Source organism: Coloeus monedula (assembly GCF_965178545.1).
Source record: "Coloeus monedula genome assembly, chromosome: 34".
In the NCBI taxonomy this organism is placed as follows: Eukaryota; Metazoa; Chordata; class Aves; order Passeriformes; family Corvidae; genus Coloeus; species Coloeus monedula.
The window spans coordinates 332077-344519 of record NC_138814.1 but is presented as its reverse complement, the minus strand read 5'-3'; the positions used below and the strand labels follow the sequence as shown (position 1 = coordinate 344519).

The 12443-nt window shown below is 61.3% G+C and overlaps 1 protein-coding gene across 1 annotated transcript in view; it reads left to right on the top strand.

Annotated features, from left to right (window-relative positions):
- Positions 1-12443, top strand: part of POLD1 (DNA polymerase delta 1, catalytic subunit) — an 80082-nt gene that overhangs the window by 27293 nt on the left and 40346 nt on the right. Inside the window, exons 10-14 of the mRNA XM_082299772.1 lie at positions 2801-2941; positions 4783-4893; positions 5641-5832; positions 9468-9556; positions 11205-11321. Of these exons, the coding sequence (XP_082155898.1) occupies positions 2801-2941; positions 4783-4893; positions 5641-5832; positions 9468-9556; positions 11205-11321 (650 nt within the window). The remainder of the gene's footprint in view (positions 1-2800; positions 2942-4782; positions 4894-5640; positions 5833-9467; positions 9557-11204; positions 11322-12443) is intronic.

Here is a 12443-nt window from a genome sequence, read left to right as displayed (position 1 = left end):
GGTGCCCCCAAACCCCCCCCAGGTGCCCCCAGGTGCCCCCAATTCCCCCCAGGTGCCCCCAGGTGCCCCCAAACCCCCCCCAGGTGCCCCCAATTCCCCCCCCAGGTGCCCCCAATTCCCCCCCAGGTGCCCCCAAACCCCCCCAGGTGCCCCAAACCCCCCCCCAGGTGCCCCCAATTCCCCCCCAGGTGCCCCCAAATCCCCCCCAGGTGCCCCCAATCCCCCCCCAGGTGCCCCAAACCCCCCCCCAGGTGCCCCCAAATCCCCCCCAGGTGCCCCCAATCCCCCCCAATCCCCCCCAGGTGCCCCCAATTCCCCCCCAGGTGCCCCCAATTCCCCCCCAGGTGCCCCCAATGCCCACCCAGGTGCCCCCAATGCCCACCCAGGTGCCCCCAATTCCCCCCAGGTGCCCCCAAATCCCCCCCAGGTGCCCCCAATGCCCACCCAGGTGCCCCCAATTCCCCCCAGGTGCCCCCAATTCCCCCCCAGGTGCCCCCAGGTGCCCCCAATCCCCCCCAGGTGCCCCCAATTCCCCCCCAGGTGCCCCCAGGTGCCCCCAATTCCCCCCAGGTGCCCCCAATTCCCCCCCAGGTGCCCCCAGGTGCCCCCAATCCCCCCCAGGTGCCCCCAATTCCCCCCCAGGTGCCCCCAGGTGCCCCCAATCCCCCCCAGGTGCCCCCAATTCCCCCCCAGGTGCCCCCAGGTGCCCCAAACCCCCCCCCAGGTGCCCCCAATTCCCCCCCAGGTGCCCCCAATTCCCCCCCAGGTGCCCCCAAACCCCCCCCAGGTGCCCCCAATCCCCCCCCAGGTGCCCCCAATCCCCCCCAGGTGCCCCCAAATCCCCCCCAGGTGCCCCCAAATCCCCCCCAGGTGCCCCCAAACCCCCCCCCAGGTGCCCCCAAATCCCCCCCAGGTGCCCCCAATTCCCCCCAGGTGCCCCCAAACCCCCCCAGGTGCCCCCAATTCCCCCCCAGGTGCCCCCAGGTGCCCCCAATCCCCCCCCAGGTGCCCCCAATTCCCCCCCAGGTGCCCCCAGGTGCCCCCAATCCCCCCCAGGTGCCCCCAATTCCCCCCCAGGTGCCCCCAGGTGCCCCCAATCCCCCCCAGGTGCCCCCAAATCCCCCCAGGTGCCCCCAATTCCCCCCCAGGTGCCCCCAATTCCCCCCCAGGTGCCCCCAATCCCCCCCAGGTGCCCCCAAACCCCCCCCAGGTGCCCCCAATTCCCCCCCAGGTGCCCCCAATCCCCCCCAGGTGCCCCCAACCCCCCCCAGGTGCCCCCAATCCCCCCCAGGTGCCCCCAAACCCCCCCAGGTGCCCCCAATTCCCCCCAGGTGCCCCCAATCCCCCCCAGGTGCCCCCAAACCCCCCCCAGGTGCCCCCAATTTCCCCCCAGGTGCCCCCAAACCCCCCCAGGTGCCCCCGATTCCCCCCCAGGTGCCCCCAGGTGCCCCCAATCCCCCCCAATCCCCCCCAGGTGCCCCCAATTCCCCCCCAGGTGCCCCCAATGCCCACCCAGGTGCCCCCAATTCCCCCCCAGGTGCCCCCAAACCCCCCCCAGGTGCCCCCAATGCCCCCCCAGGTGCCCCCAAATCCCCCCCAGGTGCCCCCAATTCCCCCCCAGGTGCCCCCAAATCCCCCCCAGGTGCCCCCAAACCCCCCCAGGTGCCCCCAATTCCTTTCCAGGTGCCCCCAATTCCCCCCCAGGTGCCCCCAATTCCCCCCCAGGTGCCCCCAGGTGCCCCCAAATCCCCCCCCAGGTGCCCCCGATTCCCCCCCAGGTGCCCCCAATTCCCCCCCAGGTGCCCCCAATTCCTTTCCAGGTGTCCCCAAACCCCCCCCAGGTGCCCCCAATCCCCCCCAGGTGCCCCCAATCCCCCCCAGGAGACCCCAAACCCCCCCCCGGTGCCCCCAATTCCCCCCAGGTGCCCCCAAATCCCCCCCAGGTGCCCCCAAATCCCCCCCAGGTGCCCCCAATTCCCCCCCAGGTGCCCCAAACCCCCCCCCAGGTGCCCCCAATTCCCCCCCAGGTGCCCCCAATCCCCCCCAATCCCCCCCCAGGTGCCCCCAATTCCCCCCCAGGTGCCCCAAACCCCCCCCCCAGGTGCCCCCAATCCCCCCCAGGTGCCCCCAAACCCCCCCCAGGTGCCCCAAACCCCCCCCCAGGTGCCCCCAATCCCCCCCAGGTGCCCCCAATTCCCCCCAGGTGCCCCCAGGTGCCCCCAATCCCCCCCCAGGTGCCCCCAATTCCCCCCCAGGTGCCCCCAATTCCCCCCCAGGTGCCCCCAATCCCCCCCAGGTGCCCCCAATTCCCCCCAGGTGCCCCCAGGTGCCCCCAGTCCCCCCCAGGTGCCCCCAATCCCCCCCAGGTGCCCCCAAACCCCCCCAGGTGCCCCCAATCCCCCCCCAGGTGCCCCCAAACCCCCCCAGGTGCCCCCAATCCCCCCCCAGGTGCCCCCAAATCCCCCCAGGTGCCCCCAAACCCCCCCAGGTGCCCCCAAACCCCCCCAGGTGCCCCCAAATCCCCCCCAGGTGCCCCCAAACCCCCCCAGGTGCCCCCAATGCCCCCCCAGGTGCCCCAAACCCCCCCCCAGGTGCCCCAAACCCCCCCCCAGGTGCCCCCAAACCCCCCCCAGGTGCCCCAATTCCCCCCCAGGTGCCCCCAGGTGCCCCAAACCCCCCCCAGGTGCCCCCAATTCCCCCCCAGGTGCCCCCAGGTGCCCCAAACCCCCCCCCAGGTGCCCCCAATCCCCCCCCAAACCCCCCCAGGCCCCCCAGGTGAGTCGCTGCCGGGTGCCCGCAGGTGCCCTCGTTCCCGTTCCTGGGCCGTGTGCGGGGGGTGCCATCGCAGGTGCGCGACGCCGCCTTCCAGTCGCGCCAGCTCGGCCGCAGGGAGGGCAAGGCCGTGACCACCCCGGGCCGGGTGACGCTGGACATGCTGCAGGTGAGGGGGCACAGCTGGGCACAGCTGGGCACAGCTGGCAGGGGCTTGGGCACAGCTGGGAGGGGTTTGGGCACACCTGGGAGGGGTTTGGGCACAGCTGGGAGGGGCTTGGGCACAGCTGGGAGGGGCTTGGGCACAGCTGGGAGGGGTTTGGGCACAGCTGGGCACAGCTGGGAGGGGTTTGGGCACAGCTGGGAGGGGTTTGGGCACAACTGGGCACAGCTGGGAGGGGTTTGGGCACAGCTGGGAGGGGTTTGGGCACAGCTGGGCACAGCTGGCAGGGGTTTGGGCACAGCTGGGAGGGGTTTGGGCACAGCTGGGAGGGGTTTGGGCACAGCTGGGAGGGGTTTGGGCACAGCTGGGAGGGGTTTGGGCACACCTGGGAGGGGTTTGGGCACAGCTGGGAGGGGCTTGGGCACAGCTGGGAGGGGCTTGGGCACAGCTGGGAGGGGTTTGGGCACAGCTGGGCACAGCTGGGAGGGGTTTGGGCACAGCTGGGAGGGGTTTGGGCACAACTGGGCACAGCTGGGAGGGGTTTGGGCACAGCTGGGAGGGGTTTGGGCACAGCTGGGCACAGCTGGCAGGGGTTTGGGCACAGCTGGGAGGGGTTTGGGCACAGCTGGGCACAGCTGGGCAGGATTTGGGCACAGCTGGGAGGGGTTTGGGCACAGCTGGGCACAGCTGGGCAGGATTTGGGCATACCTGGGCGCCCCTGGGAGGGGTTTGGGCACAGCTGGGAGGGGTTTGGGCACAGCTGGGAGGGGTTTGGGCACAGCTGGGCACAGCTGGGAGGGGTTTGGGCACAGCTGGGAGGGTTTGGGCACAGCTGGGAGGGTTTGGGCACATCTCAGAGGGGTTTGGAAACAGCTGGGCACACCTGGAAGGGGTTTGGGCACAGCTGGGCACAGCTGGGAGGGGTTTGGGCACAGCGGGGCAGGATTTGGGCACAGCTGGGCACAGCTGGGAGGGGTTTGGGCACAGCTGGGAGGGGCTTGGGCACAGCTGGGCACAGCTGGGAGGGGTTTGGGCACAGCAGGGCAGGATTTGGGCACAGCGGGGCAGGATTTGGGCACAACTGGGCACAGCTGGGAGGGGTTTGGACACAGCTGGGCACAGCTGGGCAGGATTTGGGCACACCTGGGCACAGCTGGGAGGGGTTTGGACACACCTGGGCACAGCTGGGAGGGGTTTGGACACACCTGGGCACAGCTGGGAGGGGTTTGGACGCACCTGGGCACAGCTGGGAGGGGTTTGGACGCACCTGGGCACAGCTGGGAGGGGTTTGGGCACACCTGGGCACAGCTGGGAGGGGTTTGGACACAGCTGGGCACAGCTGGGAGGGGTTTGGGCACAGCTGGGAGGGGTTTGGGCACAGCTGGGAGGGGTTTGGGCACAGCTGGGAGGGGTTTGGGCACAGCTGGGCACAGCTGGGAAGGGCTTGGGCACAGCTGGGCACAGCTGGGCAGGATTTGGGCACAGCTGGGCACAGCTGGGAGGGGTTTGGGAACACCTGGGCACACCTGGATGGGCTGGGGAGGGTCCTGGGGTCACCTGGGCACAGCTGGGAGGGGCTGGGGGCACAGCTGGGCACAGTTGGGAGGGGCTGGGGGCACAGCTGGGCACAGCTGGGTGGGGCTGGGGGCACAGCTGGGCACAGCTGGGAGGGGTTTGTGCACAGCTGGGCACAGCTGGGGGAGGGCACAGCCACCCTGGGCAAGCTGCAGGGGAGCCGGGGGTTGCCCAGGTGGGGTTTGGGGGATTTTTCGAGGGGATTTTTGGGGGTTTTTTGGGATCCCGAGAGGGATTTTGGGGCGATTCCGGGCGGTTTTGGCTCCCTCCAGGTGCTGCTGAGGGAGCACAAGCTCCGCTCGTACTCCCTGAACGCCGTCAGCGCCCACTTCCTGCACGAGCAGAAGGAGGACGTCCCCTACGGCATCATCACCGAGCTCCAGGTGCCCCAAAACGGCCCCAAACGGCCCCAAAACGGCCCCAAACGGCCCCAAAATGGCCCCAAATGTCACCTGTGTCCCCTACGGCATCATCAGTGAGCTCCAGGTGCCCCAAAAGGGCCCCAAACGGCCCCAAAATGGCCCAAAACGGCCCCAAAACGGCCCAAAATGTCACCTGTGTCCCCTATGGCATCATCACCGAGCTCCAGGTGACCCCAAAACGGCCCCAAACGGCCCCAAAACGGCCCCAAACGGCCCCAAAACGGCCCCAAAACGGCCCCAGAAGGGCCCCAAACGGCCCCAAAACAGCCCCAAAACAGCCCCAAAATGGCCCCAAACAGCCCCAAAACGGCCCCAAAACGGCCCCAAAACAGCCCCAAATGTCACCTGGGGGTCACCTGGGGTCACTGCTGAGTTCCAGGTGACCCCAAAACGGCCCCAGGGGTGTCCCCCGTCCTCAGCGTTGTCGCGATGACATCACCGTGACATCACGGTGACGTCACCGATGTCATCGCTGTCCCTGGTGTCCCCACCATGTCCCGGCGATGACGTCACCGTGATGTCACCGGTGTCCCCATGCTGTCCCCAGAACGGTGACCCTCAGCCCCGCCGCCGCCGCCTGGCGCTGCCCTGCCTCAGGGACATCGCTGTCCGTGATGGGGTCACGGCGGTGACGTCACACTGAATGACGTCGCAGCGATGCTGTCACGGCGATGACGTCACCGATGACGTCACCGCTGCCGTCCCCAGAACGGTGACGCGCAATCCCGGCGCCGCCTGGCCCTGTACTGCCTGAAGGACGCGCTGCTGCCGCTGCGGCTGCTCGAGCGCCTCATGACGCTGGTGACGCTGGTGGAGATGGCGCGGGTGACGGCGGTGCCAGTGAGCTACCTGCTCAGCCGCGGGCAGCAGGTCAAGGTGGTGGCACAGCTCCTGCGCCAGGTGACACCAGAGGGGATTTGGGCACATTTGGGGCACATTTGGGCACATTTGGGCACATTTGGGCACATTTGGGGCCATGGGGTGACGGCGGTGCCAGTGAGCTCCCTGCTCAGCCGTGGGCAGCAGGTCAAGGTGGTGGCACAGCTCCTGCGCCAGGTGACACCAGAGGGGATTTGGGCACATTTGGGGGGGATTTGGGCACATTTGGGGGGGATTTGGGCACATTTGGGGGGGATTTGGGCACATTTGGGGGGGATTTGGGCACATTTGGGCACATTTGGGCACATTTGGGGGGGATTTGGGCACATTTGGGCACATTTGGGCACATTTGGGGCCATGGGGTGACGGCGGTGCCAGTGAGCTACCTGCTCAGCCGCGGGCAGCAGGTCAAGGTGGTGGCACAGCTCCTGCGCCAGGTGACACTGACGGGGGATTTGGGCACATTTGGGGGGGATTTGGGCACATTTGGGGGGGATTTGGGCACATTTGGGCACATTTGGGGCACATTTGGGCACATTTGGGCACATTTGGGGCCATGGGGTGACGGCGGTGCCAGTGAGCTCCCTGCTCAGCCGCGGGCAGCAGGTCAAGGTGGTGGCACAGCTCCTGCGCCAGGTGACACTGACGGGGGATTTGGGCACATTTGGGGGGGATTTGGGCACATTTGGGGGGGATTTGGGCACATTTGGGGCACATTTGGGCACATTTGGGGCCATGGGGTGACGGCGGTGCCAGTGAGCTCCCTGCTCAGCCGCGGGCAGCAGGTCAAGGTGGTGGCACAGCTCCTGCGCCAGGTGACACTGACAGGGGATTTGGGCACATTTGGGGGGGATTTGGGCACATTTGGGGGGGATTTGGGCACATTTGGGGGGCATTTGGGCACGTTTGGGCACATTTGGGCACATTTGGGCACATTTGGGGCCATGGGGTGACGGCGGTGCCAGTGAGCTCCCTGCTCACCCGCGGGCAGCAGGTCAAGGTGGTGGCACAGCTCCTGCGCCAGGTGACACCAGAGGGGATTTGGGCACATTTGGGCACATTTGGGCACATTTGGGCACATTTGGGCACATTTGGGCACATTTGGGCACATTTGGGGCCATGGGGTGACGGCGGTGCCACTGAGCTCCCTGCTCACCCGCGGGCAGCAGGTCAAGGTGGTGGCACAGCTCCTGCGCCAGGTGACACCAGAGGGGATTTGGGCACATTTGGGGGGGATTTGGGCACATTTGGGCACATTTGGGCACATTTGGGGGGATTTGGGCACATTTGGGCACATTTGGGCACATTTGGGGGGATTTGGGCACATTTGGGCACATTTGGGGCCATGGGGTGACGGCGGTGCCAGTGAGCTCCCTGCTCAGCCGCGGGCAGCAGGTCAAGGTGGTGGCACAGCTCCTGCGCCAGGTGACACTGACAGGGGATTTGGGCACATTTGGGGGGGATTTGGGCACATTTGGGCACATTTGGGCACATTTGGGGCACATTTGGGCACATTTGGGCACATTTGGGGCCATGGGGTGACGGCGGTGCCAGTGAGCTCCCTGCTCAGCCGCGGGCAGCAGGTCAAGGTGGTGGCACAGCTCCTGCGCCAGGTGACACTGACGGGGGATTTGGGCACATTTGGGGGGGATTTGGGCACATTTGGGGGGGATTTGGGCACATTTGGGCACATTTGGGGGGGATTTGGGCACATTTGGGCACATTTGGGGCCATGGGGTGACGGCGGTGCCAGTGAGCTCCCTGCTCAGCCGCGGGCAGCAGGTCAAGGTGGTGGCACAGCTCCTGCGCCAGGTGACACCAGAGGGGATTTGGGCACATTTGGGCACTTTTGGGGGGGATTTGGGCACATTTGGGGGGATTTGGGGCCATTTGGGGGGCATTTGGGCACATTTGGGGCACATTTGGGCACATTTGGGGGGGATTTGGGCACATTTGGGGGGATTTGGGGACATTTGGGGACATTTTTTGGGGATTTGGGGCACATTTGGGGCCGTTTTGGGGGGGATTTGGGGACATTTGGGGACATTTTTGGGGATTTGGGGCACATTTGGGGACATTTTTGGGGATTTGGGGCACATTTGGGGCCATTTTTGGGGATTTGGGCACATTTGGGGGGGATTTGGGGACATTTTGGGGTATTTAGGGCACATTTGGGGCCATTTGGGGGGGATTTGGGGACATTTGGGGACATTTTTGGGGATTTGGGGCACATTTGGGGCCATTTGGGCGGGATTTGGGCACATTTGGGGGGGATTTGGGGACATTTGGGGGGATTTGGGGCACATTTGGGGCCATTTTTGGGGATTTGGGCACATTTGGGGGGGATTTGGGGACATTTTGGGGTATTTAGGGCACATTTGGGGCCATTTGGGGGGGATTTGGGGACATTTGGGGACATTTTTGGGGATTTGGGGCACATTTGGGGCCATTTGGGCGGGATTTGGGCACATTTGGGGGGGATTTGGGGACATTTGGGGGGATTTGGGGGACATTTGGGGACATTTTTGGGGATTTGGGGCACATTTGGGGCCATTTGGGCGGGATTTGGGCACATTTGGGGGGATTTGGGGACATTTGGGGACATTTTTGGGGATTTGGGGCACATTTGGGGCCATTTGGGCGGGATTTGGGCACATTTGGGGGGATTTGGGGACATTTGGGGACGTTTGGGGATGATTTGGGCAGATTTGGGGATGATTTGGGCAGATTTGGGGACTTTGGGGAGGATTTGAGGACATTTGGGGAGGATTTGGGGACATTTGAGGGATTTGGGGATGTTGAGGGTGTTGAGGACATTTGGGGGGGATTTGGGACATTTGGGGGAAAGTTTGGGGGGATTTGGGGATGATTTGGGGGGATTTGGGCAGATTTGGGGACTTTGGGGGGAGATTTGGGGCCATTTGGGGGGATTTAAGACATTTGAGGACATTTGGGGACATTTGGGGATGTTTTTGGGGATTTGGGGTCATTTGGGGGTCATTTGGGGGACGTTGGGGACATTTAGGGGCAATTCAGGACATTTGGGGGGATTTGGGGACATTTGGGGGGATTTGGGGACATTTAGGGGCAATTCAGGACATTTGGGGGGAATTTGGGGACATTTGGGGGGATTTGGGGACATCAGGGACACGTGGGGCTGCTCCGGGCTGGTTTTTGGGGGGATTTTGGGGCATTTTGGGGTCTTTGGTTTGGATGTTTTGAGGGGGATTTTGGGGCATTTGGGGCTCTTTTTTTTGGGAGGTTTTGGGGGATTTCGGGGAGAGTTTGGGGTCTGGTTTTGGGGATTTTTGGGGGGATTTTTTGGGTTGGTTTTGGGAGGGTTTTTGTGGGATTTGGGGAGGGGTTTTGGGGTTTCTTTGGGGGTTTTTAGGGAATTTTTGGGGCTTTTTTGGGGGCTGGTTTTCGGGGTGATTTTTGTGGGATTTTGGGCCGGTTTTGGGGTGAATTTGCAGGATTTTGGGGTGATTTTTCCCCTTCCAGGCCATGCAGGAGGATTTGGGGGAGGTTTTGGGGTCGTATTTTGGGTTTTTTTAAAGGGAATTTTGGGCTGGTTTTGGGGTGGTTTTTTAGTGGGATTTTGGGGATATTTTTGGGGTGAATTTGGGGGATTTGGGGTGACTTTTCCCCTCCCCCAGGCCATGCAGGAGGATTTGCTGCTGCCGGTGGTGAAGCCGGAGGGGGGCGAGGATTTCGAGGGGGCCACGGTGATCGAGCCCCTCAAGGGGTGAGTGGGGGGCACAAAAAACCCCCAAAATCCCCCCAAATCTCCCCCAAAATCAAAAAAAAAAAACCCTCTGAAAAAAAACCCCAAAAGCCCCAAAAAATCCCTCCAAACCCCCCCCCAAAAAAAGCCAAAAAACCCCCAAAAAATCCCTCAACCCCCCCCCAAAACCCCCAAAAAGTCCTTTAAAAAACCCTAAATCTCCTCTAATAAAACCCAAAAAAAGCCCCAAAACCCCCAAAAAATCCTTCAAAAAAACCCCAAAAAATCCCTCATAAAACCCAAAAAATCCCCAGAAATACCTCAAAAGCCTCTCAAAAAAACCCCAAAAAACAGGAGAGAAAAAAACCCAAAACCCCCCCAAAATCCCTTAAAAAAACCCCAAAAAGTTCCTCAAAAACCCCCAAAAAATCCTTCAAAAATATTTTAAGAACCCAAAAAAAACCCCCGAAAACCCCCCAAAAAATCCTTCAAAAACCAAAAAAAAACCCTCAAAAAAATCCCCTCAAAAACCAAAAAAATCCTTCCAAAACTCCCAAAAAACCCCCAAAAACTCTCGAAAAACAATTAAAAAACCATTAAAAAACTGTAAAAAAACTTTAAAAAAATGCCCAAAATCCCCCCCAAAAAACAGAAAACCCCAAAATCCCCCCAAAAAATCCAAAAAAACCCCAAATCCCCTAAAACCCCAAGAAACCCCAAAATCCCCGAAAAGCCCCAAAATCCCCAAAAATGCCCCAAATCGCAACCTACCAAAAAACCCCCAAATCCCAAAAATCCTCAAAATCTCTCAAAAATCCCTCAAAAAATCCCAAAACTCCCCCAAAATCCCAACTCCCCCAAAACCCCAAAAATCCCAAATCCCCCCAAAACCCCCAAAATCCCCAAAAATCCCCCCAAAATTCCCCCAAATCCCAAGTGCCCAAAATCCCCAAAACCCAAAAAACCCCAAAAATCTCCAAAAATACCCAAAATGCCCCAAAACCCAAAAAAACCCCAAAAATCTCCAAAAATACCCAAAATGCCCCAAAACCCAAAAAAACCCCAAAACCCCAAAATCCCCTAAATGCCCCAAAACCTCCAAAATCTTCCAAAACGCTAAAATCTTCCCAAAAAATCCCAAAAACCCCAAAATCCCCCCAAATCCCAAATTCATGAAATGCCCCAAAATCCCCCAAAAACACCAAAATGCCCCAAAATCCCCAAAAAACCCCAAAAATTCCCCAAAACCCCAAAAATCTCCAAAAAACCTCAAAGTCCCCCAAATGCCCCAAAACCCCCAAAAAACCCCAAATCCCCAAAATCTCCAAAAATCCCCCAAAACCCCAAAAATCTCCAAAAAACCTCAAAGTCCCCCAAATGCCCCAAACCCCCCAAAAAACCCCAAATCCCCAAAATCTCCAAAAATCCCCCAAAACCCCAAAAATCTCCAAAAAACCCCAAAGTCCCCGAAATGCCCCAAACCCCTCAAAATCCCCAAAAAACACCAAAATGCCCCAAACCACCAAAATCCCCAAAATCTCTCAAAAATCCCCCCAAAAAATCCCAAAAACCCCCAAAATCCCAACCCCCCCAAAATCCCCAAAACCCCAAAAATCCCAAATCCCCCAAAAAGCCCCAAAATGGCCCAAAATGCCCCAAAATGCCGCAGGTTCTACGATGTCCCCATCGCCACCTTGGACTTCTCCTCGCTGTACCCGTCCATCATGATCGCCCACAACCTCTGCTACACCACCCTGCTGGGCCCGGGGGGGCCCCAAAAGCACGGGTCTGTACTGGTTTATACTGGTTTGCACTGGTTTGTACTGGTTTGCACTGGTTTGGGCTGGTTTGGGCTGGGAGCGGCCCCAGGGCGGCACTGGGAGCACTGGGATCGCCCACAACCTCTGCTACAGCACCCTGCTGGGCCCGGGGGGGCCCCAAAAGCACGGGTCTGTACTGGTTTGGACTGGTTTGTACTGGTTTGTACTGGTTTGGACTGGTTTGCACTGGTTTGGACTGGTTTGGGCTGGTTTGGGCTGGGAGCGGCCCCAGGGCGGCACTGGGAGCACTGGGATCGCCCACAACCTCTGCTACACCACCCTGCTGGGCCCGGGGGGGCCCCAAAAGCACGGGTCTGTACTGGTTTATACTGGTTTATACTGGTTTGTACTGGTTTGCACTGGTTTGGGCTGGTTTGGGCTGGGAGCGGCCCCAGGGCGGCACTGGGAGCACTGGGATCGCCCACAACCTCTGCTACAGCACCCTGCTGGGCCCGGGGGGGCCCCAAAAGCACGGGTCTGTACTGGTTTGTACTGGTCTGTACTGGTTTATACTGGTTTATACTGGTTTGGACTGGTTTGTACTGGTTTGTACTGGTTTGGGCTGGGAGCAGCCCCAGGGCGGCACTGGGAGCACTGGGATCGCCCACAACCTCTGCTACAGCACCCTGCTGGGCCCGGGGGGGCCCCAAAAGCACGGGTCTGTACTGGTTTGTACTGGTTTATACTGGTTTGGGCTGGTTTGTACTGGTTTGTACTGGTTTGGGCTGGTTTGGGCTGGTTTGGGCTGGGAGCGGCCCCAGGGCGGCACTGGGAGCACTGGGATCGCCCACAACCTCTGCTACAGCACCCTGCTGGGCCTGGGGGGGCCCCAGAGACACTGGTCTGTACTGGTTATACTGGTTTGTACTGGTTTGTACTGGTTTGCACTGGTCTGTACTGGTTTGCACTGGTTTGGGCTGGTTTGGGCTGGGAGCGGCCCCAGGGCGGCACTGGGAGCACTGGGATCGCCCACAACCTCTGCTACAGCACCCTGCTGGGCCCGGGGGGGCCCCAAAAGCACGGGTCTGTACTGGTTTATACTGGTTTGTACTGGTCTGTACTGGTTTGTACTGGTTTGTACTGGTTTG